The sequence below is a fragment of the Erinaceus europaeus genome, chromosome 16 (assembly GCF_950295315.1).
Source record: "Erinaceus europaeus chromosome 16, mEriEur2.1, whole genome shotgun sequence".
In the NCBI taxonomy this organism is placed as follows: domain Eukaryota; kingdom Metazoa; phylum Chordata; class Mammalia; order Eulipotyphla; family Erinaceidae; genus Erinaceus; species Erinaceus europaeus.
The window spans coordinates 34,039,301-34,064,854 of NC_080177.1; the positions used below are offsets into that span (position 1 = coordinate 34,039,301).

At 39.6% G+C, this 25,554-nt stretch overlaps 1 protein-coding gene across 2 annotated transcripts in view; it reads left to right on the forward strand.

Annotated features, from left to right (window-relative positions):
- Nucleotides 1–25,554, forward strand: part of DHRS7 (dehydrogenase/reductase 7) — a 52,001-nt gene that overhangs the window by 11,147 nt on the left and 15,300 nt on the right. For both annotated transcript variants that reach the window (XM_060174889.1, XM_060174890.1), the window contains 2 exons: nt 6,833–6,939; nt 7,600–7,839. In XM_060174889.1, coding sequence (XP_060030872.1) covers nt 6,833–6,939; nt 7,600–7,839 — 347 coding nt within the window. The remainder of the gene's footprint in view (nt 1–6,832; nt 6,940–7,599; nt 7,840–25,554) is intronic.

The window sequence follows — 25,554 nt, forward strand, 5'->3', positions numbered from 1 at the left end:
CAGGAATTTTCCATCTATTGCCATTTTTTTGTAGTGTTTTGATCATAAAGGGATGTTATATTTTGTCAAAGGCTTTCTCTGCATCTATTGATATGACCATGTGGTTTTTGGTCTTGCTTTTGTTAATGTGGTGGATCACATTGATTGATTTACGTATATTAAACCAACCTTGCATTCCTGGGATAAACCCCATTTGGTCATGATGAACTTTTTTTTTTAATATATTGCTGTATCTGGTTGGCTAGAATTTTGTTCAGTATTTTCACATCTATGTTCATCAAAGATATTGGTCTGTAGTTTTCTTTTTTGGTTGTGTCCCTGTCTGCTTTTGGTATCAGAGTGATGTGGGCTTCATAGAAGCTGGCAGGGAGTATTCTAGTGTCTTCAATTTTCTGGAAGACTTTTAAAAATAGAGGTATTAGTTCTTCTCTGAAGGTTTTGTAGAATTCATTTGTAAAGCCATCTGGTCCAGGACTTTTATTTTTGGGGAGATTTTTGATGACTGTTTCAATTTCATTGGCTGTGATGGGCCTGTTCATGTTATCCACTTTCTCTTAGTTTTGGAAGTTGGTAGGTATCTAGGAAGTCTTCCATTTCTTCCAGGGTCTCTAGCTTGGTGTCATATAGTTGTTCATTGAAGCCTCACATGATATGTTGAATTTCTGCAGTGTCTGTTGTGATATCTTCTCTTTCATTTACTATCCGATTTATTTGGGTCTTCTCCCTTTTTTGTTTTGTGAGTCTGGCTAAAGGTTTGTCGATTTTGTTAACTTTTTTGAAGCACCAACATTTACTTTTGCTGATCTTTTTGTATGGTTTTCTTATTCTCAATGCTATTTATTTCTGCTCTAACTTTAGTGATTTCTGTCCTTCTGGTTGCTTTAGGGTTCCTTTGTTCTTCTTCTTCTAGGTCTTTAAGATGTGCAATCAGGTTGTTTATTTGTACTTTTTATTGTTTCCTAATGTGTGCTGGTATAGCTGTGAACTTCCCACTGAGTACTACCTTAGCTGTGTCCCAAGTATTTTGATAGCTTGTGTCTTCATTTTCATTGAAGTCTCGAAACATTTTGCTTTCTTCCTTGATTTCCTCTTTGACCCAGATGTTAAGAAATGTACTGTTGAGCTGCCACATTTTGGGACTATTACTAATCTTTTGTTGATTGTTAAGTGTTAGTTTAATTCCACTGTGGTCTGAGAAGATGCTTGGGATGATTTCAATGCTCTTAAATTTGCTGATGCTGTCTTTGTGGCCTAAAATATGATCTATCTTTGAGAATGACCCATGTGGATTTGAGTAGAATGTGTATTCCAGTTTTTTGGGATGAATGACTCTGAAAATTTCCAATAGTTCTAGTTTATCTATCTCTTCATTTAGCTTATTTAGTTTATCTATCTCTTCATTCATAAGGATGTCTTTATTGATTTTCTGCCTGGATGATCTGTCAAGTTGAGAGGGTGGGGTGTTGAAGTCCCCTACTATGACTGTGTTGCTGTTAATATATTGCTGTAGTTCTTTCAGTAGATGTTTGATGTATTTAGATGGCTTCTCATTGGGTGCATAGATGTTAATTATTGTTAAGTTGTCTTGATTGACTGATCCTCTGAGCATTAAGTAGTGTCCATTCTTATCTTTTTTAATCTTATCTATTTTAAAGTCTATCATGTCAGATATGAGAATAGCTGTTCCTGCCCTTTTTGTGGGCCATTGGCTTGTATGATTATTTTCCATCCTTTCACTTTCAGTCTGTGTTTGTCTTGTTGAGTTAGGTGGGTTTCCTGTAGACAGCATATTGTTAGGTTGTATTTTTTGTGATCCATCTTCCTACTCTGTGTCTTTTAATAGGTGAATTCAGGCCATTGACATTTATTGATATCAATGATTGAAGATATTTTAACACCATTCTTGTAGAGTTTTAGAGTGTTCTGATATATGTCCTATTTATGATGGTCTGACTGTTTATAGAAGACTTTTCAGAACTTCTTTCAGGGCAGGCTTGGTGATAGTTGATTCCTTCAACTGTTGCTTGTCTGAGAAGGTTTTGATGCCTCCATGTAGTCTGAATGATAGTCTAGCAGGATACAGTAGTCTTGGTTGAAAGCCTTTCTCAATGAGCACTCGATAGATATCTTGCCATTCTCTTCTGGCCTGTAGTGTTTGTATGGAGAAGTCTGCTGCTAATCTTATGGGTTTTCCTTTGTAGGTGACTCTTTGTTTTTCTCTTGCAGCCTTCAGGATCCTTTCTTTATCCTTATTCCTTTCCATTCTAAATATGATGTGTCTTGGTGTCTTTATGTCTGGGTTAATTCTGTTTGGGACCCTCTGGGCTTCTTGAGTCATTATATCTTTGATGTTGTCTGGACTAGAGAAGTTTTCAGCTATTATGGCCTGAAGAATGCTTTCTTCCTCTCCCTCTCTTTCTTCCTCTGGTAAGCCAATAATGCGTATATTGTTTCTTTTGAAGTCATCCCATAGGTCTCTGTTGTTGTTTTCAGCATCTCTTAATCTCTTTTTGAGATCTCTTACTTCTTTTTTAGTTGTCTCTAATTTGTCCTCGATCTTGCTAATTCTTTCTTCAGCCTCATTGATTCTATTCTCTCTGCCCTCTACTGTTTTCTGGAGTTCATCCATTTTGTTATCCTGTTCTGATACTGTTTTAGCTTGTTCAGCTAGTTGTGTTCTTAGCTCAGCTATTTCAGCTTTCAGCTCTCTAATAAACTTGAGATAGTCAGTGTTTTTTTCCAGAGTCTCATTTGTTGTTCCTGTATTTCTGATTACTATTCTTTCAAACTCTCTACTCACTCCTGTGATTATTTCCTTAGCTAATGTTTGGATGTTGAACTCATTATTTTGTGCTTCACCCACTGGGGGGCTTTTAGCTGGACTGTTGTTCTGGTTAGTTTCTCCAATATTTCTTCTTGTTAGTTTACCCATTTTATATATTATGTTATGACTTCCCTCTCTTAGTACTTTTCAAATTACTGATTACTATTTCCTGGATTGACTTGTGTCTAAGTAAGGTAATTAAAGGGTTCACAGTGGTGGAAGTTAACAGTTGTTTCAGTAGTATTTTATTCCCTGAATTGGGACTCAGTGATTTCAAAGCCTCTTTTTTTTTTTTTCTTCTCAGTAGGCTATGGGAGCCTGAGGGCTTCTAAACTATAAGTAGGCTTCTTGTCTTAATCACTGACTCCTGACCAAGGGATAAAGAAGGTTGTGACAGAGATAGTCCAGTGGTTATGCAAAGAGACTTTCACAGCCCCACAGCTATGCCACCTTGGTGTAGGTCTTCTCCTGAGTTTCCTGAGATCTCTGTCCCCTGGTGTCCCTCCCTGCCGCTGCTCCAGATTCTGAGGGCAGTAGCAATGGAGACTCAGAGTTGCACTTGGTGAGTCTCCAGGAAGTCCTCTCCTCCCGTCAGTTGTCCCCTTGTTGGTGGAACAGACTGGAGGTGGTGTCTCAACTGATAAACGCTAGACTGTTACCAGCCACTTAGTCTCTCCCTAGGCTCCTCTCTGTCACCAGCCACACGTGTTTTCACTCACCAGTGATTTGGTGGGTTCCTGTAGTTGTTCTAGTCCTGTCTTGTTTCGGTCCCAGGTGGTCTCCTTTGGTATTCCTAGTTGATCTGGGAGAGGAGAGGAGAGGAGAGGAGAGGAGAGGAGAGGAGAGGAGAGGAGAGGAGAGGAGAGGAGAGGAGAGGAGAGGAGACACACAGATTTACTGACCTCCGGAAGTCTCCCGAATTTTCTTTTTCTTTCTTTTTTTTTTAAAGACTTTATTTATTTATTAATGAGGAAGATAAGAGGAGAGAGAAAGAACCAGACATCACTCTGGCACATGTGCTGCCGGGGATCGAACTCAGGACCTCATGCTTGAGAGTCCAAAGCTTTATCACTGCGCCACCTCCCGGACCACCTGAACTTTCTTTTTTTTAATTAAAAAATTTTAAATTATCTTTATTTATTTATTTGGATAGAGACAGCCAGAAATAGGGAAGGGGGTAATAGAGAGGGAGAGAGACAGGGAGACACCTGCAGCCTTGCTTCACCATTTGTGAAGCTTTCCCCCTGCAGGTGGGGGCCAGGGACTTGAACCCAGGTCCTTGTGCACTGTAACATGTGCACTCAAACAGGTGAACCACCACTCGGCCCCTGAATTTTCTAACAGATCATTCTGTGTCATTTTCTATAATTCTCATTCTCTGAACACCTTTATTTTGCTGTGAGAAAACTATCAAGAGATAAAATTATATGCTAAGCAAAGACTTCAAGCCTCTTTCTTGATTTTGCTTTTCACAGTCTCTTGTAATTTCACACTGTTCCACTGTTCCTCCTTTACTCTCGTGACCTGTAAGTTCTGGTTCTGGTAGAGATGTTGCATGTCAGCATCTATTAAGTGAAGCTGATTGTTTTCCTTTATCTGTCAGGTCATTGGTACAGACTGTTTCACTTCTTTGGAAAAGTAATGTTTCACAATGTACTCCTTTGTCTGTAAGTCCTTTAGTCCTCTGATATTTTACTTTTGGAAAAGATTCTGTATTTATTTATTTATTAGAGAGAGAAAGAACAAGAGCATCTCTCTGGCACATGTGGTACCAGGGGTCAAACTCAGGGCCTCATGCTTGTGAGTCCCTTGCTCTAGCTCCACTATAGCTACCTCCCTGGCCAGAGTACTCTGATCATTTATTGCTTGCTTCCTGTGTTTCTCATTGGCACTAGTTATTTTTCCAGAGTTAAAATTAGTTTCACTTGTCATTTTGATGAGCAGTAATAGAATGGCCACTATGGCCCAATGTTCCTTGGTTCAGATTTTATAATTGTGTCTTCTTTGTTTGCCTCCTAGAATTCTTAGCCTCTGGAAAAATGTTTCTGTGTTTTATGTGACTAAACATTGTTGCATTTGGCTAAAATTTTTAATTAATTAACTATTCTTGTATTTTTAAAAAATATTTATTTATTCCCTTTTGTTGCCCTTGTTGTATTGTTGTAGTTATTATTGATGTCGTTGTTGGATAGGACAGAGAGAAATGGAGAGAGGAGGGGAAGACAGAGAGGGGGAGAGAAAGATAGACACCTGCAGACCTGCTTCACTGCTTGTGAGGCGACTCCCCTGCAGGTGGGGAGCCAGGGGCTCGAACTGGCATCCTTATGCGGGTTCTTCTGCTTCACCCCACGTGCGCTTAACCCACTGCGCTACCCCTATTCTTGTATTTTAATGAGAGAGCGATACATACATACCAGAAACCACTTGCTCTGGCTTATGGTGGTGTTGAGTGGTGAACCTGAGACTGCAGTACCTCCGGCATGAAAATCTTTTGTGTAAGTATTATACTGTCTCCCCAGAACTAAATTTTTTATATGTGCAAAAGAATAACCATAATTTAAAAAATATTTATTTTCCCTTTTGTTGCCCTTGTTATTTTTTTTTAATTGTTGTTGTAGTCATTATAGTTGTTGTTATTGATGTCATTGTTTTCTGGGGAAGCCAGAGGGGAAGAGAAAGATAGATACCTGCAGACCTGCTTTGCCATTTGTGAGGTGATTCCATTGCAGGTGGGGAGCAGGGGGTTTGAACCTGGATCCTTACACAGGTCCTTGTGTTTTGCACAATATGGGCTTAACCCACTGCACTACCTCCTGACTCCTGAATAACCAAAGTTTTTTGAAGCTATCAGAAATGTCTCTAAAATTTGTTTTCTTTCATATTGTTATATATATTGGGCTGTTGGAGAAGTCATGACATATTTTTGTTTTTCTTTGCAAAAATGTGTCATAAGTTTTCTGACAAGTAAGTTTGATATCTTCTAGAGTCTGTTCCAGTGTTAGTCTGTATATTGAAGTAGATGCAAACCATCCTATTGGCTGTGTGCCTAATCACACTTTGTCTGATAAGTTGTTGCCATAGTACAACCAGTCTCTTTCTTGGTCACTGAGAAAGGCTTTGATTGGTCACTCCAGAATGATTAATTTTATCAGGTCTAGTTCTAGAGTGAATTTAAAACTTAATGTGAAAGAAAAAGCTTAATATGAGTAGCAAGGAGCTTTTTATGAATCCCGCACTAATATTTCCCTTTTAAAATACATTTTTAGTTGAATGACCTGGAGATGGTAGATGCTTGCCTAACAATGTATAGACTTGTGCTTGAGTTCTGTTAGGATACAGTAACACCATAGACTATACTGGTAAGTGTCCAGGGATGCTGGAGTAAAGCTGTGATGTCTTTCTTCTCACTATCTCTTTCTCTTTCTACAATAATGAAACATACGTGCCTGAGATGCCAATCAGCTGTGGTATCACGCATGCTAAGGCTCTAGAATAGGGAAAAAAAAGTTAGTTTTTTTTCCTTACACTTCAACATTCTGGGATCAACACCAATAATCAGGGCTTCAACACTCTGGGTTTACATGAAAGAAAGAAAGGAAGGAAGGAAGGAAGAAAGAAAGAAAGGAGAAAGAAAGAAAGGAAGGAAGGAAGGAAGGAAGGAAGGAAGAAAAGGAAGGGAGGAAGAAAGAGAAAGAGAAAGAAAGGAGAGAGAGATATATCACAGCACTGAATCTATCCATAGTGCCATGGGAACCATACTGGAGCCTGCTCACACACATGGCAGAGTAGAAGGTCCCCAATGAGCTATCCTTCTGGCTTTAAAAATTATTTTTTTATTGAGAGAGAATGAGAGAGACTGGAAAGAGACAGAGAGAGCAGCAGCCAGAGTTCACCTTTGTCATATTCAGTGTTGGGTATCAAGCTTGTGGTCTCACATACAAGTTATATACTTTACTCACCAAACCACTCCCATGATTCCCATGCTATTTTTCAATTATCTTTTTCTAGAGAATGGCAATTTAAAAGGAAAAGATATACTTGTTTTGCCTCTTGACCTGACTAACAGAAGTACCCATGAAGCAGCTACCAAAATGGCTCTCGAGGAGTTTGGTAAAGTAAGTATCATTTTGAGTTGATGCCTTGCTTTGTAGTAGCTACAAAAGAGATGTTCCTTTGTATTGCTGTCACTGAAAGCAAGTGGGTGTGCCAGCAAGATTGCTCACTTGGATAATGTGCTTGCTTTGTCAGTCACATGACCCAGGCTGAGCCAGGGGCTACCACTGTACTGAAGGAAGCTTCAGTGCTTGGTGTCTCTCCCTCTGTCTCTCTCTCCATCTGAAAAACAGAAAAAAAAAAAATCAGTCAACCTGAGCAGTGAATCCCCAGTGACAACAACAGCAAAACAGCAAAACTAAATGGGTCCTTGCAATGAGGTCAAGGACCATGAGTTGAGCTTCATAATCAAGTCTTTGTCTTCATGTAACCAGCACTTTTCATTCCTTAACAAGTAGTAATTCCCCCACGTAGAACAAGAGGAACAGAGAATTCACTGTAACCTTTTACTTTTATGACCCTTGGTACTTCATGAAAAAAGTCTCCTAAATGATAACTCAATTTCATAGGTGAATCTTAGTTTTTATTTTTCATTACAGGATGTTTGATATATACTTTTCTATTTCATGATGCTTCAAATTAATACTATAAACTAGCCCTCTATAAGGTTTCCATCAATCCATGTTTAGGTCATGCTGATCTTTTTGATTTCATTTAACTAGATTGACATTCTGATCAACAATGGTGGAAGATCCCAGCGTTCTTTGTTTGTAGACACCAGCTTAGATGTCTACAAGGAAATAATGGAGCTAAACTACCTGGGAACAGTGTCCTTGACAAAATGTGTTCTGCCTCACATGATAGAGAGGAAGCAAGGAAAGATCGTTACTGTGAATAGCATCATGGGTATTGGATCTGCACCCCTAGCCACTGGATATTCTGCCAGCAAACATGCCCTTCAGGTAAGACTGCTCCAACTCCAGTTGATGGAACTGAGCTTCTCAGTTGATACAGTTGGGAATGTGACCAACACTAAGAGGCCACTGGGTCCTCACACATGATGTCCTGCTCTCTGTCCTCTGAGCCACTTCTCTGCCTATAGAGACACATGAATTTTAAAGTAGGCCTAGGGGTTTGTATGAAAAATGCTGTTAAACAATGATAAGAAACGAATCAAATCATAAGGCCAATTGGGAAATAATGATTGAAGGCGATATGATTTATCATGGGTGCTATGGGGAGCTCAGTTTGAGGAACATGTCACTTTTGGAGTCATATCTACTTGCTGGATGGTCATAACAGTTTCTTGAAAATATGATGCTGGGGGTGTGCAGTGATGCACAAGCACCTGGGTTTAAGGTCCTGATACCCACCTATAGGAAAGAAATTTCACCTGTTGTGAAATAACTTGGCAGATCTTTCTGTGTCTGTTTCACTCTATTTCCCTTCCCTGTCAGTTTCTCTCTCTGTGTGTTGGTTTCACTCTTTTCCCCTTCCCTCTCAACTTCTCTGTGTCCTATCAAATGAAAATAAATACATAAATGAAAGTATGAAGCTTGGCCGTTCTTTAAAGGGACATGAAGTTTCTGTTGTCAAGACCAAGAGTTGCAGAGCATGATGAAACAACCCTATACTGGTGATGTCTTCCTAGCTGGCGGTAGGATAGCAGTCACTTCCCACACACCAGGTGGGCAAGCCTCAGGCAAGCAGATGAGGGGCAGCAGTCATCCTAGCTACTTGGCATTAGGTGTCCCATAAGACATGCAGGATGCTTTCAATAAAAGATGCTAGGAGCCGTGCTTACTTTTATTACTAGATTTGATCAGAGTACAGTGTGGCAGGTTGAGATCCTAACTAGTTGTACCAAGAGCTAAACACCCAGACCAGGAGGTTTTTTCAAGAGTCCATTTCCTTCTCCAGTTCCCAGTGAGCTATAGAGTATTGCTTATCATTGAAAAGTTTACTCTTGGGGTAACTTGGAAATGTATCTTTGTTGACAACAACAACCCTGTAAGTCAGCATTTTCTCAACAACATGACCCTGGAGTTGAGGGTTGTGGATGAAATTGCCAAATCTCCTTTAAGGAATAACTTTTGTTAGCGACCCACTGATTTGGAGAGGTCTCTTCATGTATATTAATTTGTATGTGTTTAAAGAGAGGACTATTGTATGTTCATAATAGTTTTAGCATCTTTTCAGTATATGTTAATGTGGACATGACATGATTGGATTGTTGGTTGCTTTCAGTCTGTGAAATGCTTCCTATGCTGTAAATAAAAGGGAAGCAGATAGCTTTCAAACATACACTGACACCCCAAAAACATTAATTATATATGATTTCAAGCAAGTTGGGTGTTTTGCATCAGATACATTTGATTTACTGGTGCCTTCTATTTTGCTGTGGGGGCAGAAGGATAAGGTGATAGGAGTTAATCTCTGATAGTATGACCCTTCATAGGCCCTGTGTGTGCTAGTGGTCAGCTAAGGGTTGGTAACTGTTAATTGCTTTTGAATCATAAGTGAATAATTTAGCTGGGTTAAATATTTAGACTTTTCAATGGTTAGCCTATGACATAGTTCTACTTATAATAGTAGAGCACTGGAACATTTCCTAATTTAGAAATATAGAGATGTTGGAAGAAGACGTTTATTCCTTATTGATTTATGCCTATATCTTTATTTTAGAAGTTTTTTTTCCCTAACACTTATTGGGTAAAGACTCATACTCTAGCTTTGTACTTTTCCTTTATTCTTTCTCCCTTCCTCCCTTCCTTTCTTCTCCTTCCTTCTTTCTTTTTTCTCTGTCTTTTCCATTTTTATTTGTTATTAATAGTTTATTACCAGATTGTAAGATTACAATTTATAGCTCCACACCACATCCACCACCGAAATTCTATATCCCCACCCTCCCACCTCCCAAAGATAACCACCATAGTTCTTATAAGTCTTACAGTTTGCTTGCTTCTTTTTTTTTAAATCAAGTTCATGTGTATCAGTTTTCTAGATTCCACACGAGTGAAACCATCTAGTAGTTGTCTTTTATTTCTTTACTTATTTCACTAAGCATAATCACCTCCAGTTCCATCCATTATGTCCCAAAAGACACATTATCATCTTTTTGATTGCAGAATAGTTTTCCATGGAATATATATCACATAACTTATTTAAATAGTCATCTGTGATGGGCATCTAGGCTGCTTCCACTCTTTGGCTATTGTGAATATTGTATCTAATCTATGAACAGAGGGATGCATATGTTCCTTCGAATTAGTGATTAAGTGTCCACTAGATAGATGCCCAAGAGTGGTATTGCTGGATAATAAAGTAAATTCATTTTTATTTGTTTAAAGACTCTCCATACAAGCTTCCAAAAGGGCTGTACCAGTTTGCATTCCCATCAGCAATGAAGCAGAGTTTACTTTTCTCCACAACCTCTCCAACACTGTCATTTCCTTATTTGTTGATGGAAGCCATTCTCTCAGGTGTGAGATGGTATCTCAGTGTAGTTTTATTTTTTTTTATTTTTTATTTTTTTAGGTTAAAATTCTTTTTTTAATTTTTTATTATTTTATTTTTTTTTTTATTAATTAACAAAACCATAGGGTAGGAGGGGTACAACTCCACACAATTCCCACCACCCAATCTCCATATCCCACCCCCTCCCCCGATAGCTTTCCCATTCTCTATCCCTCTGGGAGCATGGACCCAGGGTCATTGTGGGTTGCAGAAGGTAGAAGGTCTGGCTTCTGTAATTGCTTCCTCGCTGAACATGGGCGTTGACTGGTCGGTCCATACTCCCAGTCTGCCTCTCTCTTTCCCTAGTAGGATGGGTCTCTGGGGAAGCGGAGCTCCAGGACACATTGGTGGTGTCTTCAATCCAGGGAAGTCTGGCCGGCATCCTGGTGGCATCTGGAACCTGGTGACTGAAAAGAGAGTTAACATACAAAGCCAAACAAATTGTTGAGCAATCATGGACCCAAAGCTTGGAAAAGTGGAGAGGAAGTATTAGGGAGGTACTCACTGCAAACTCTAGTATACTTCTGCTTTCTTACTTTGGTGCCATACTCCAAACTCAGTCAATTTCTGCTTTGCGTTTCTACTTCTTCTTTTTTTTTTTTTACATGCATAACATTCCCCAGATTCCCATTTAGCAATACAACCCCCACTATTTCATTCATCATTTTTCATGGACCTGTATTCTCCCCACTCACCCACCCACACCAGAGTCTTTTACTTTGGTGTAATACTCCAATTCCATTTCAGGTTCGACTTGTGTTTTCTAATCTTGTTTTTCAACTTCGGCCTGAGAGTGAGATCATCCCATATTCATCCTTCTGTTTCTGACTTATTTCACTCAACATGATTTTTTCAAGGTCCATCCAAGATCGGCTGAAAACGGTGAAGTCACCATTTTTTACAGCTGAGTAGTAAGTATTCCATTGTGTATATATACCACAGCTTGCTCAGCCACTCATCTGTTGTTGGACACCTGGGTTGCTTCCAGGTTTTGGCTATTACAAATTGTGCTGCCAAGAACATATGTGTACACAGATATTTTTGGATGGATGTGTTGGGTTCCTTAGGATATATCCCCAGGAGGGGAATTGCAGGGTCATAGGGTAGGTCCATTTCTAGCCTTCTGAGAGTTCTCCAGACTGTTCTCCACAGAGGTTGGACCAATTGACATTCCCACCAGCAGTGCAGGAGGGTTCCTTTGACCCCACACCTTCTCCAGCATTTGCTGCTGTTACCTTTTCTGATGTGTGACATTCTCACAGGAGTGAAGTGATATCTCATTGTTGTCTTGATTTGCATTTCTCTGACAATCAGAGACTTGGAGCATTTTTTCATGTGTTTCTCGGCCTTTTGGATCTCTTCTGTGGTGAATATTCTGTCCAAGTCCTCCCCCCATTTTTGGATGGGGTTATTTGTTGTCTTGTTGTTGAGTCTGGTAAGCTCTTTATATATGTTGGTTATTAAACTCTTATCTGATGTATGGCATGTAAAGATCTTCTCCCATTCTGTGAGGGGTCTCTTGATTTGGGTAGTGGTTTCTTTTGCTGTGAAGAAGCTTTTTAATTTGATGTAGTCCCATAGGTTTATACTTGCCTTAGTCTTCCTTGTAATTGGATTCGTTTCATTGAAAATGTCTTTAAAATTTATGCGGAAAAAAGTTCTTCCAATATTTTCCTCTAAGTATCTGATAGTTTCTGGTCTAACATCCAAGTCCTTGATCCACTTGGAATTTACTTTTGTATTTGGTGAAATACAGTGATTCAGCTTCATTCTTCTGCATGTTTCAACCCATTGTTTCCAACACCATTTGTTGAAGAGACTCTGCTTTCCCCATGTAATAGTCTGGGCCCCTTTGTCAAAGATTAGATGTCCATAGGTGTGGGGCCTCATTTCTGGGCTCTCAATTCTATTCCACTGGTCAGTGTGTCTGTTCATGTTCCAGTACCAAGCAGTTTTGATGACAATGGCCCTATAATATAGTTTGAGATCTGGCAGTGTGATGCCTCCGGTTCTGTTCTTTTTTCTCAAGATTGTTTTGGCAATTCTAGGTCTTTTCTGGTTCCAGATAAACATTTGTAGCATTTGTTCTATTCTCCTAAAAAATGTGCTTGGGATCTTGATGGGGATAGCATTAAATTTGTAGATGGCTCTGGGTAATATATTCATTTTGATGATGTTGATTCTTCCAACCCATGAGCATGGAATATCTTTCCACTTCTTTGTGTCTTTTTCAATTTCTTTGAGTAGTGACTCATAATTTTCAGTATACAAGTCTTTCACTTCTTTGGTTAGGTTTATTCCTAGATATTTTATTGTTTTTGTTGCTATAGAAAAAGGAACTGATTTCTGGATTTCAATTTCTTCTAACTTAGTGTTTGCATAGAGGAATGCCACTGACTTTTGAATGTTAATTTTATAACCTGACACATTACTGTATTGCCTGATGATTTCCAAAAGCTTCTTGCTAGATTCCTTAGGTTTTTCCATGTATACTATCATGTCATCTGCAAATAAGGAGAGTTTGACTTCTTCTCTTCCAATCTGTATTCCTTTAATTCCTTGCTCCTGCCTGATTGCTATGGCAAGAACTTCCAACACTATGTTGAATAGTAATGGTGATAGTGGGCAGCCCTGTCTAGTACCTGATCTGAGGGGAAATGCTTCCAGTTTTTCACCATTGAGTATGATGTTGGCTGTAGGTTTGCTATATATAGACTCCACTATCTTCAGGAATTTTCCATCTATTCCTATTTTTTGTAGTGTTTTGATCATAAAGGGATGTTGTATTTTGTCAAAGGCTTTCTCTGCATCTATTGATATGACCATGTGGTTTTTGGTTTTGCTTTTGTTGATGTGGTGGATCACATTGATTGATTTACGTATATTAAACCAACCTTGCATGCCTGGGATAAACCCCACTTGGTCATGATGAACAATCTTTTTGATATACTGCTGTATCTGGTTGGCTAGAATTTTGTTCAATATTTTCGCATCTATGTTCATCAGAGATATTGGTCTGTAGTTTTCTTTTTTGGTTGTGTCCCTGTCTGCTTTTGGTATCAGGGTGATGTTGGCTTCATAGAAGCTGGCAGGGAGTATTCCAGTGTCTTCAATCTTCTGGAAGACTTTTAAAAGTAGAGGTATTAGTTCTTCTTTGAAAGTTTTATAGAATTCATTTGTAAAACCATCTGGTCCAGGACTTTTATTTTTGGGAAGATTTTTGATAAGTGTTTCAATTTCATTAGCTGTGATGGGCCTGTTCATGTTATCCACTTCCTCTTTACTTAGTTTTGGAAGTTGGTAGGTATCTAGGAAATCATTCATTTCTTCCAGGTTCTCTAACTTGGTGGCATATAGTTGTTCATAGAAGCCTCGTATGATATGTTGAATTTCTGCAGTGTCTGTTGTGATATCTTCTCTTTCATTTACTATCCGATTTATTTGGGTCTTCTCCCTTTTTTGTTTTGTGAGTCTGGCTAAAGGTTTGTCGATTTTGTTTACTCTTTCGAAGAACCAACATTTACTTTCATTGATCTTTTGTATGGTTTTCCTATTCTCAATGTTATTTATTTCTGCCCTAACTTTAGTAATTTCTGTCCTTCTGGTTGGTTTAGGGTTCCTTTGTTGTTCTTCTTCTAGGTCTTTAAGATGTGCAATCAGGCTGTTTATTTGTGCCTTTTCTTGTTTCCTAATGTGTGCTTGTATAGCTATGAACTTCCCTCTTAGGACTGCTTTAGCTGTGTCCCAAATATTTTGATAGCTTGTGTCTTCATTTTCATTGAACTCTCGAAACATTTTGATTTCTTCCTTGATTTCCTCTTTGACCCAGAAGTTGTTAAGAAGTGTACTGTTGAGCTTCCACATTTTGGCACTGTTACTAATCTTTTGTTGATTGTTAAGTGTTAGTTTAATTCCACTGTGGTCTGAGAAGATGCTTGGGATGATTTCAGTGCTCTTGAATAGGCTGATGCTGTCTTTGTGGCCTAACATATGGTCTATCCTTGAGAATGATCCATGTGGATTTGAGTAAAATGTGTATTCCAGTTTCTTGGGATGAATGACTCTGAAAATGTCCAATAGTTCTAGTTTATCTATCTCTTCATTTAGCTCCCTTATGTCTTTACTGATTTTCTTCCTGGATGATCTGTCAAGTTGAGATAGTGGGGTGTTGAAGTCCCCTACTATGATTGTGTTACTGTTAATATATTGCTGTAGCTCTTTCAGTAGAAGTTTGATGTATTTAGATGGCTTCTCATTGGGTGCATAGATATTAATAATTGTTAAGTCTTCTTGATTGACTGATCCTCTGAGCATTAAGTAGTGTCCATTCCTATCTTTTTTAATCTTATCTATTTTAAAGTCTATCATGTCAGATATGAGAATAGCTGTTCCTGCCCTTTTTTATGGGCCATTGGCTTGAATGATAGTTTTCCATCCTTTCACTTTAAGTCTGTGTTTGTCTTGTTGCGTTAGGTGAGTTTCCTGTAGACAACATATTGTTGGGTTGTGTTTTCTGATCCATCTTCCTACTCTGTGTCTTTTAATAGGTGAATTCAGGCCATTCACATTTATTGATATCAAAGATTGAAGATATTTTAACGCCATTCTTGTAGAGTTTTAGAGTGTTTTGATATATGTTCTATTTGTGGTGGTCTGGTTGTTTATAGGAAACCTTTCAGAACTTCTTTCAAGGCAGGCTTGGTGATGGTTGCTTCCTTCAGCTGTTGCTTGTCTGAGAAGGTTTTGATGCTTCCATCTAGTCTGAATGACAATCTAGCAGGATATAGTATTCTTGGCTGAAAGCCTTTCTCATTGAGCACTCGATAGATATCTTGCCATTCTCTTCTGGCCTGTAGTGTTTGTATGGAGAAGTCTGCTGCTAATCTTATGGGTTTTCCTTTGTAGGTGACTCTTTGTTTTTCTCTTGCAGCCTTGAGGATCCTTTCTTTATCCTTATTCCTTTCCAATCTAAGTATGACATGTCTTGGTGTCTTTAGGTCTGGGTTAATTCTGTTTGGGACCCTCTGGGCTTCTTGAATCTTTATGTCTTTGGTGTTGTCTAGACTAGAGAAATTTTCAGCTATTATGGCCTGGAGAACGCTTTCTTCCTCCCCTTCTCTTTCTTCCTCTGGTAAGCCAATAATGCGTATATTGTTTCTTTTGAAGTCATCCCATAGGACTCTGTTGTTGTTTTCAGCATCTCTTAATCTCTTTTTGAGATCTCTTACTTCTTTTTTAGTTGTCTCTAATTCATCCTCAATCTTGCTAATTCTGTCTTCAGCCTCATTGATTCTATTCTCTCTGCCCTCTACTGCTTTCTGGAGTTCATCTATTTTGTTGCCCTGCTCTGATACTGTTTTAGCTTGTTCAGCTAGTTGCCTTCTTAGCTCAGCAATTTCAGCTTTCAGCTCTCTAATAACCATGCGATTATTAGAATTTTCTTCCATATTCTCATTTGTTGTTCCTGCAGTTCTGATTACAATTTTTTCAAATTCTTTACTCACTCCTGTTATTATTTCCTTAGCTAATGTTTGGATGTTGAACTCGTTGTTTTGTGCTTCGCCCTCTGGAGGACTTTTAGCTGGACTCTTGTCCTGGTTCGAGTCTCCATTATTTTTTCTTGTTGTTTTAACCATTTTATATAAGTTAACAGTTTTTTCAATCCCTGAGTTGGAGTTCAGTGGTGTAAAAGCCTTTTTTTTTTCCCCTGTAGGCTATGGTAGCCTGAGGGCTTTTAAACTATCAATAGGCTTCTTGGCTTAATCAATGACTCCTGACCAAGAGATAAAGCAGGGTGTGGCAGAGATAATCCAGTGGTTATGCAAAGAGACTTTCACAGCCCTTCAGCTATGCCACCGAGGTATAGGTCTTCTCCTGAGTTTCCCGGTTAGATCTCTGTGCCCTGGTGTCCCTCCCTGTTGCTGCTCCAGATTCTGAGGGTAGTAGCAATGGAGACTCAGAGTTGTACTTGGTGAGTCTCTGGGGAGTCCTTTCCTCCCTTCAGCTGTCCCCTTGTTGGTGGAGCAGACTGGAGGTGGTGTCTCCACTGACAAACTGTCGAACTGTTAGCAGTCACTTAATCTCTCCTTAGGCCCCTCTCTCCTCTCTGTCACCAGCCATGCGTGTTTGTACTCACGGGTGATTTACTGGGTTTCTGTGGTCATTCTAGTCCTGTCTTGTTTCGGTCCGGGTGGTCTCCTTTGGTATTCCTAGTTGATCCGGGAGAGGAGAGGAGAGGAGAGAAAGCGATCTGCTGCTCGTAGCTCCCTCAGTGTAGTTTTAGTTTGCATTTCTCTAATGATAAGTGAAGTGGAACATTTCTTCATGTGTCTGTAGGCCACGTGTGCTTTTTTCTTTTCTTTTTTTTTCTTTTTTCTTTTTTTAGAAAGCTGTCTATTTAGTTCTTTGGTCCACTTTTTTATTGTTTTTTTTTTTTCTTCTTTTAGATATCTGTACCAATTCTGTATAGTTGTTTGAAATTCTGTGTAGTTGTTTGATATCAGTCGCTTGTATGATGTACAAATATTTTCTCCCATTTACTAGGATTCTTGATTATCCTTGTATAGTTTTCTTTTGATGTGTAGGAGATTATTAGTTTCATGTGATCCCATTTACTTACTTTTGTTTTCATTTCCCATGCCCAGGGGCTTGTGTCTCCAAATACATCCTTGATATGAAGATCCTGCAAAGTTTTACCAACATTTTCTTCTATAAATTTTAGAGGTTCTAGTCTAGTATCTAGATATATAATCCATTTTGATTTGATCTTGCTGTGTGGTGTTAGGTGGTGGTCTAGTTTCACTTTTCTGTATGTGGCTGTCCAGTTTTCCCAGCACGATCACTTGAAGAGACCTTTTTTTTTTTTTTTTCCCTTTGTCATATATTAGGTGGTTGTAAATGTGTGGGCTCATTTCTGGGCTTTCATTTCTGCTACACTGATCCAAGTGTCCATTTTTATTCCAGTACCATGCTGTTTTTTAAAATTTTTTAAATTATATTTATTTATTGGATAGAGACAGTCAGAAATCAAGAGGGTAGGGGAGATAGAGAGGGAGAGAGAAAGAGAGATACCTGCAGCCCTGCTTCACCACTTGCAAAGCTTTCCTTCTGCAGGTGAGTACTGGGGGGTTCAACCCAGGTCCTTGTGCACTGTAACATGTGAGCTCAGCCAGGTGTGCCACCACCTGGTCCTGCCATGCTGTTTTGATTACTATTGCTTTGTAGTATAAATTGAAGTTGGGGACTGTGGCATGTAAAGACCTTCTCCCACTCTGCGGGAGTTCTCTTTGTTTGGGTGGTGGTTTCTTTTGCTGTGCAGAAGCTTTTTAATTTAATGGAGTCTCATTAGTTTATTTTTGTTTTAGTCTTCTTTGTAATTGGATTCATTTCATTGAAAATGCCTTTAAAATTTAGATGGAAAAGAGTTCTGCCAATACTTTCCTCTAAGTATTTGATGGTTTCTGGTCTAACATCCAAGTCCTTGATCCATTTAGAATTTACTTTTGTGTTTGGTTAAATATAGTGGTTCAGTTTCATTCTTCTGCATGTTTCAACCCAATTTTTCTAACACCATTTGTGAAGAGACTCTCCTTTCCCCATGGGGACCTTTGTTAAAGATTAGATGTCCGGGAGTCGGGCAGTAGCACAGTGGGTTAAGTGCAAGGACCCGCATAAGGATCCCGGTTCAAGCCCCTGGCTCCCCACCTGCAGGGGAGTCGCTTTATAGGCAGTGAAGCAGATCTGCAGGTGTCTTTCTCTCCCTCTCTCTGTCTTCCCCTCCTCTTTCCATTTCTCTCTGTCCTATCCAACAACAGCGACATCAATAACAACAAATCAATAACAACAACAATAATAACCACAACAATAAAAAACAAGGGCAGGGAGTAGGGTGGTAGTGCAGCTGGTTAAGCGCAGGTGGTGCCAAGCACGAGGACCAGCAGAAGGATCACGGTTCCAGCCCCCGGCTCCCCACAGGGAGTTGCTTCACAGGTGGTGAAGCAGGTCTGCAGGTGTCTGTCTTTCTCTCCCCCTCTCTGTCTTCCCCTCCTCTCTCCATTTCTCTCTGTCCTGTCCAACAACAACAACATCAATAACAATGACATCAATAATAAAAAAACAAAGGCAACAAAAGAATAAATAAATAAATATTTTTTAAAAAGGGCAACAAAGGCAATAAATAAATATAAAAAAAATTAAAAGAAAAAAAAAGATTAGATGTCCGTAGGTGTGGGGACTTACTTCTGGGTTCTCAGTTCAATTCCACTGGTCAGTGTGCCTATTTATGTTCCAGTACCAAGCAGTTTTGATCACAATCCCCTTTTTTGTGTTCCACTGACTTGTTTGATGGTTTTCCATCTTTTGACTTTGAGTCTGTGTTTTCTTGTTAAGTTAGGTGGGATTCTTACACATAACATATTGCTGGGTTTTGTTTTCTGATCCTATTCCTATTCTGTGCCTTTTAGTAGGTGAACTCAAGCTTTTGATATTTATTGATATTATAGATTAAAGATATTTTAATGCCATTACTCTAGACTTTAAGAGTGTTTGGATATACGTTATGTTTATGGTGATGTCGTTGTTTATAGAAGACCTTTCAGAACTTCTTGCAGGGTAGGCTTGATGATAGTTGCCTCCTTTAACTGTTGCTTATCAGAGACTAATGCCTTAATTAATATTTGGATGTTGTCCTCATTCTTGTGTGCTTCTACCTTTGAGGGGGGCTTTTGTCTTCATTCATTTCTCCAGTGTTTCTTCTTGGTTTAGCCATTGTATATAATGTGTTATGAGGTCCCTCTCTCAGTCCTTTTCAATCCACTAATCACACTTTTCTGGATTGACTTTTGTCTAAGTAAGGTAGTAAAAGTTCACGGTTTTGGAAATTAAAGGTTGTTTCAGTATTATCTCAATCCCTAAAGTGAAGCACAGTGGCTGTTAATCCTTCTTATGTTCTTATGTTCTTCCCTGCATGCTATGGGAGCCTGAGGGCTTTTTAACTGTACATAGATTTTTTTTAAGCTTAATTACTCACTTGGGACCAAGAGATAAAACAGGGTAGGGAAAAGATAGCACAATGCTTATGCAGAGAGACTCACATGCCCTGAAAGTCCAAAGCCACAGGCCCAATTACACACTCTGCCAGTTGACCAAAGATCTTTATGGTGTGTAGCAGGTGGAAGGTCTGGCTTCTGTAATTGTTTCTCTGTTGGAAATGGGTATTGACTGGTCAATCCATAATCCCACTCTGTTTCTATTTTTCTCTACTGGGGTAGGGCTCTTAGAGGTAGGGTTACATGAATCATTGGTGAGGTCATCTTGCCCAGGGAAGTCAGGTTGGCATCATGGTAGCATCTGAAACTTGGTGGCTTAAAAGCTTCAAGATAAAAAGCAGAACAAATTGTTTAATAATCATAAACCTAATGGTAAGAATAGAGCAGATGATATTTGGGGTCTTCATGTTGGAAGAAGCTTTGAAGTCTAGTTTAGGTATATTCCAAGGGTCCTATGACTTTACTAATTTTGCCTGAGCCCAACAACTAACATGTAGGTGGACTGAAAGGATTGTCTTTAATGGTGTTAGAGTTGGAAGTAGGACTAGAAAACTGGATCAGATTAGAGAATCACTCCCAATTATGGGAATTTTGGTTGATTTCTTTTAAACTTTTCTTTTTTTAATATTTATTTTATTTATTTATTCCCTTTTGTTGCCCTTGTGTTATTGTTGTAGTTATTGTTGTTGTTACTGATGTCATTGTTGTTGAATAGGACAGAGAGAAATGGAGAGAGGAGGGGAAGACAGAGAGGGGGAGAGAAAGATAGACACCTGCAGACCTGCTTCACTGCTTGTGAAGTGACTCCATGCAGGTGGGGAGCCGGAGGCTCGAACCAGGATCCTTAGGTTGGTCCATTAACACTTTGCGCCATGTGCGCTTAACCCGCTGTACTACCACCAACTCCCTGTGGTTGATTTCTAACCTCACTGCCTCATGGTCAGAAAAGATACTTTTTATTATTTCAGTATTAACCTATTTATTAAGGCTGTCTTTGTGTCCCAACACATGGCCAACCCTTGAGAATGTTCCATGTGCACTTGTGAAAGTTGGCATGTAACTTCACATCTCACATGACAATTATTTCCCATAATTTATTCATTCTCTCTAGAGAACAAATAGAGAGAATCACAGCCAGAGACACCAGCTGTATTACTGATTAAATATTCTTCTCTGGCTTATGAAAATCCCTGTCAAAATTAAAAGACCTAAGTAAAACTTGTTTTTAGTATCCACTCCCCAATTAATAAGTCTTCCTTAAAGAAATTTCGTAGCTTTTTTTATATTCCTGAAAGCCATGTGAAAATGAAAAAGGGAAGGTGATGAACACTTAGAGAATGCAAAGGGGTTGCAATATGCTGTCCTACCCCCCTCTGTCCATTTTTTCCCCACACCCACCCACAACATCCTCAGTCTGATTTCACCCACACTTCCCCACTTTCAACTCATCAACCACCACACATCCTGTGAAATATTTCTCCACACTATTTCTCCTTTTTTTTTTTTTAATTTCTTTATTGGGGAATTAATGCTTTACATTAGACAGTAAATACAACAGTTTGTACATGCATAACATTTCCTAGTTTTCCATATAACAATACAATCCCCACTAGGTCCTCTGTCATCCTTCTTGGATCTGTATTGTCCCCACCCACCCACCACAGAGTCATTTACTTTGGTGCAATACACCAATTCTAGTTCAGGTTCTACTTGTGTTTTCTTTTCTGATCTTGTTTTTCAACTTCTGCCTGAAAGTGAGATCATCCCGTATTCATCCTTCTGTTTCTGACTTATTTCACTTAACATGATTTTTTTCAAGGTCCATCCAACATTGGCTGAAAATGCTGAAGTCACTATTTTTATAGCTAAATAGTATTCCATTGTGTATATATACCACAGCTTGCTCAGCCACTCATCTGTTGTTGGACACCTGGGTTGCTTCCAGGTTTTGGCTATTACAAATTGTGCTGCCAAGAACATATGTGTACACAGATCTTTTTGGATGGGTGTGTTGGGTTCCTTAGGCTATATCCCCAGGAGAGGAATTGCAGTATCATAGGGTAGGTCTCTAGCTTTCTGAGAGTTCTCCAGACTGTTCTCCACAGAGGTTGGACCAATTGACATTCCCATCAGCAGTGCAGGAGGGTTTCTTTGACCCCACACCCTCTCCAGCATTTGCTACTGTTACCTCTTGTGATGTATGACATTCTCACCGGAGTGAAGTGGTAGCTCATTGTTGTCTTGATTTGCATTTCTCTGACAATCAGAGACTTGGAGCATTTTTTCATGTGTTTCTCGGCCTTTTGGATCTCTTCTGTGGTGAATATTCTGTCCATGTCCTCCCCCCATTTTTGGATGGGGTTATTTGTTGTCTTGTTGTTGAGATTTGCAAGTTCTTTATATATCCAGGTTATTAGCCTCTTGTCTGATGTATGCATGTAAAGATCTTCTCCCATTTTGTGAGGGGTCTCTTGGTTTGGGTAGTGGTTTCTTTTGCTGTGCAGAAGCTTTTTAATTTGATGTAGTCCCACAGGTTTATGCTTGCCTTAGTCTTCTTTGTAATTGGATTTGTTTCATTAAGACCTCTATTTTCTTGTGATTTTTTTTTTTTTTTATCTTGATGATTTGTCTCTTGCTGTGAGTGGTATGTTGAGGATTTCAACTAATACTGTGCTGCTGTTGATGTCTCCCTTAAGGTCAGTATATATATTTTTTAGTATATTTATGTGCATGCACATTGGGAGCATATATATTGAGGGTGGTTATGTCTTCCTGTTGGATAGATCCTCTGAACAAAACATATAGTGTCTATGTCTGTCACTTTTCACCTTCTTTGTCTGAAAGTCCAATTTATCTGATATGATATTAGAATAGCTTTTTTTTTTTTTTGCCTCCAGGGTTATTGCTGGGGCTGTGCCTGTACTACAAATCCACTGCTCCTGGAGGCTATTTTTCCTATTTTGTTGCCCTTCCTATTGTTGGTTCTAGATAGGACAGAGAGAAATTGAGAGAGGAGGGGAAGATGGGGGTGAGAGGCACAGACACCTGCAGAACTGCTTCACCACCTGTGAAGTGACACCCCTGCAGGTGGGGAGCTGGGCTCAAACCGGGATCCTTTTTATTTTTTTTTTAATTTTTTTATTTATAAAAAGGAAACGTTGACAAAACCATAGGATAAGAGGGGCACAGTTTTACACAGTTCCCACCACCAGAACTCCATATACCATCTCCTCCACTGATAGCTTTCCTATTCTTTAACCCTCTGGGAATATGGACCCAAGATCATTATGGGACGCAGAAGGTGGAAGGTCTGGCTTCTGTAATTACTTCCCCACTGAACATGGGGAACTGAACATTATGGAACAGGTCGATCCATAATCCCAGCCTGTCTCTCTCTTTCCCTAGTGGGGAAGGGCTTTGGGGAAGCAGAGCTCCAAGTCACATTGGTGGGGTTGTTGGACCAGGAAGTCTGGTCGCATCCTGCTAGCATCTGGAACCTGGTGGCTGAAAAGAGAGTTAATATACAAAGCCAAACAAATTTTTGAACAATCATGGACCTAAAGGCTGGAATAGTGCAGATGAAGTGTTGGGGGATCCTCCATTTTGTAGATAGCTAGTGGGCATATTTTAGTTATTTCAAAGGACCTGTAGCTATACTAGTTTTTTTTTTTTTTTTTTTTTTTTTGCCTGGGCCTGAAATCTGATATGCAGGTGGATCCTAATTATTGTCTGGGGAGATGATGTCATGGCTGGGAGAAGGACCAGAAAACTGAATCAGGGAAGAGAGCAGCTCCCTAATATGGGAAAGGTGTATAAATATTGTTGATTGTAAACCCCATCAATTTTTTTGTGATCTGGGGCCCATAATTAGCTTAGGAGCCTGTGTGACCTCAATATCCCTCTAGATCTGAGCTCACATTCTTTGCTCATGAGTAGGAACATTTCATGCTGCCCCAGTATCGACCCATCTTCCTCAGGTGTAGCATAGAGTATGTTGTCCATCCTCCCTTCATAGGATGGAACATTCTCTACCATTGTTGATCCAGGTTGAGGGTGAGGTCCTGTAGGAGCCCACAATGGGGTCTATTTTGTTGTTCCTGTTAGAAATGACTGGTAACAATGGAGAGAGGGATTTATTTGAGTTCTAGGCCCATCAAGTCTGTTTGGGAATCTCAGGACTCCCCAATTAGGGCCCCAGCTGGTAGAATGGCCTGATAGTGACTAAAGAGTCATCATTAAAGTATGCCAGTATCTTGCCCTTATTCAGCTTTTGCAGTCCTTGCTTTGATAAGGTTAGCTTTGTAGTTAGTGAGAGAACTGTAATAGGAAGTAGGTGAGGAGGGTATCTAAGTCTAAGTGGACACTATTTCATTATGAACTTGATACTGACTCACTACGGACTATTGTGTATTTTTGCTTTCAGGTATATATTTTGCCCTAATTTATGGATACCTGTGAACATATGCTCTAATGGGACCTGGCCTATATCCAGGTTTTGGGCCTTTGTTAGGAAGTGAACCTCCTGGTATGGAATTAGAGAATACCATGAAAGGAAAGGTCTCACCCGAGTGATGAGGGTGAAAGGTTGGGTCTTGCTTTTTAATGCATTTTGGGTCTTGCTTTTTAATGCATTTAGTTACTCTGAATCTTTTGATTGGAGAATTTAAGTCATTCACATTTGAGGTGATTATTGATAAATGAGGTTTCCTATAGCCATTCTGTTTTTTGTTTCGAGGTTGCCTTATGCTCTTGTTCACTCTTCCTGTTTGTTTCTGTTCGTTATTTCATATGGATTTTTTAATTTTAAAAAAAAATTTTTTTTATTTAAGAAAGGAGACATTAACAAAACCGTAGCATAGGAGGGGTACAACTCCATACAATTCCTGCCACCCGATCTCCATATCCCATCCCCTCCCCAATAGCTTTCCCATTCTCTATCCCTCTGGGAGTATGGACCCAGGATCCTTGTGGGTTGTGGAAGGTGGAAGGTCTGGCTTCTGTAATTGCTTCCCCACTGAACATGGGCATTGACTAGTCAATCCATACTCCCAGTCTGCCTCTTTCTTTCCCAGTAGGGTGGGTCTCTGGGGAAGAGGAGCTCCAGGACACATTGGTAGAGTCATCTGTCCAGGGAAGTCTGGTCGGCATCATGCTGGCATCTGGAACCTGGTGGCTGAAAAGAGTGTTAACATACAAAGCCAAACAAATTGTTGAACAATTATGGACCCAAAGGTTGGAATAGTGAAGATGAAGTGTTGGGGAGTACTCACTGCAAACTAGTGTACTTCTACTTTCAGGTATATATTTTGCCCTAGTTTATGGATACATGTGAACATATGCTCTATCTCAGGGGACCTGGTCTATATCTAGGTTTTGGGACTTTGTTAGGAAGTGAACCACCTGGGTTAGAATTAGAGAATCCTATGAAAGGAAAGGTCTCACCCAAGTAATGAAGCTGAAGGGTTGTCATTCCACACCTGAAGTCTCTGGACACAGTCTGAACTGAAGCATGTTAAGGTGGTACTCCTTGCGTTGATTAGGTTGCGATCGGCCGATGCAATATTATTTGATATGAATTGGGAGATGCATGCGGGAAAGTGGGCCCTACCCTAAGGTTCCAGGACTGGGGGAAATATAGGCTTTATAGAGGAAATGTGAGGTTCCTGCTGTCTTAGGATTCAAGAAGACAATGGATAGCTATTGTTATCATCACATTATTTGGTAATTGGGTTAACTTTGAAAAGTCCCTTTGTTAGGGTTTGCTGTATAATACCCAGTATCTTGTATATAGCTGTGCCACTGGTTGCTTCTGATCTACCTGGTCGAAGCTTTTGAGAGAGTCCGCATATCAAAGACTCAGCCTATGTATTAAAAAGACTCAGTCTGTGTTTTAAAAAGTTCGAGACATACAATCAATTTTTCCTCCCCTCATATTAGTAGTGAATTATATGACTACACATTAATAGGAGTGTACATAAACACCATTCCCACCACCAAAACACTGTGTCCTATCCTACCCATCCACCCCTACCCCCACGCCTGACCGAGAAGCTGCATGTCCACCCTCCCCCTCACCACAGGGTTTTTACTTTGGTGCCGTATCATATGGATTTT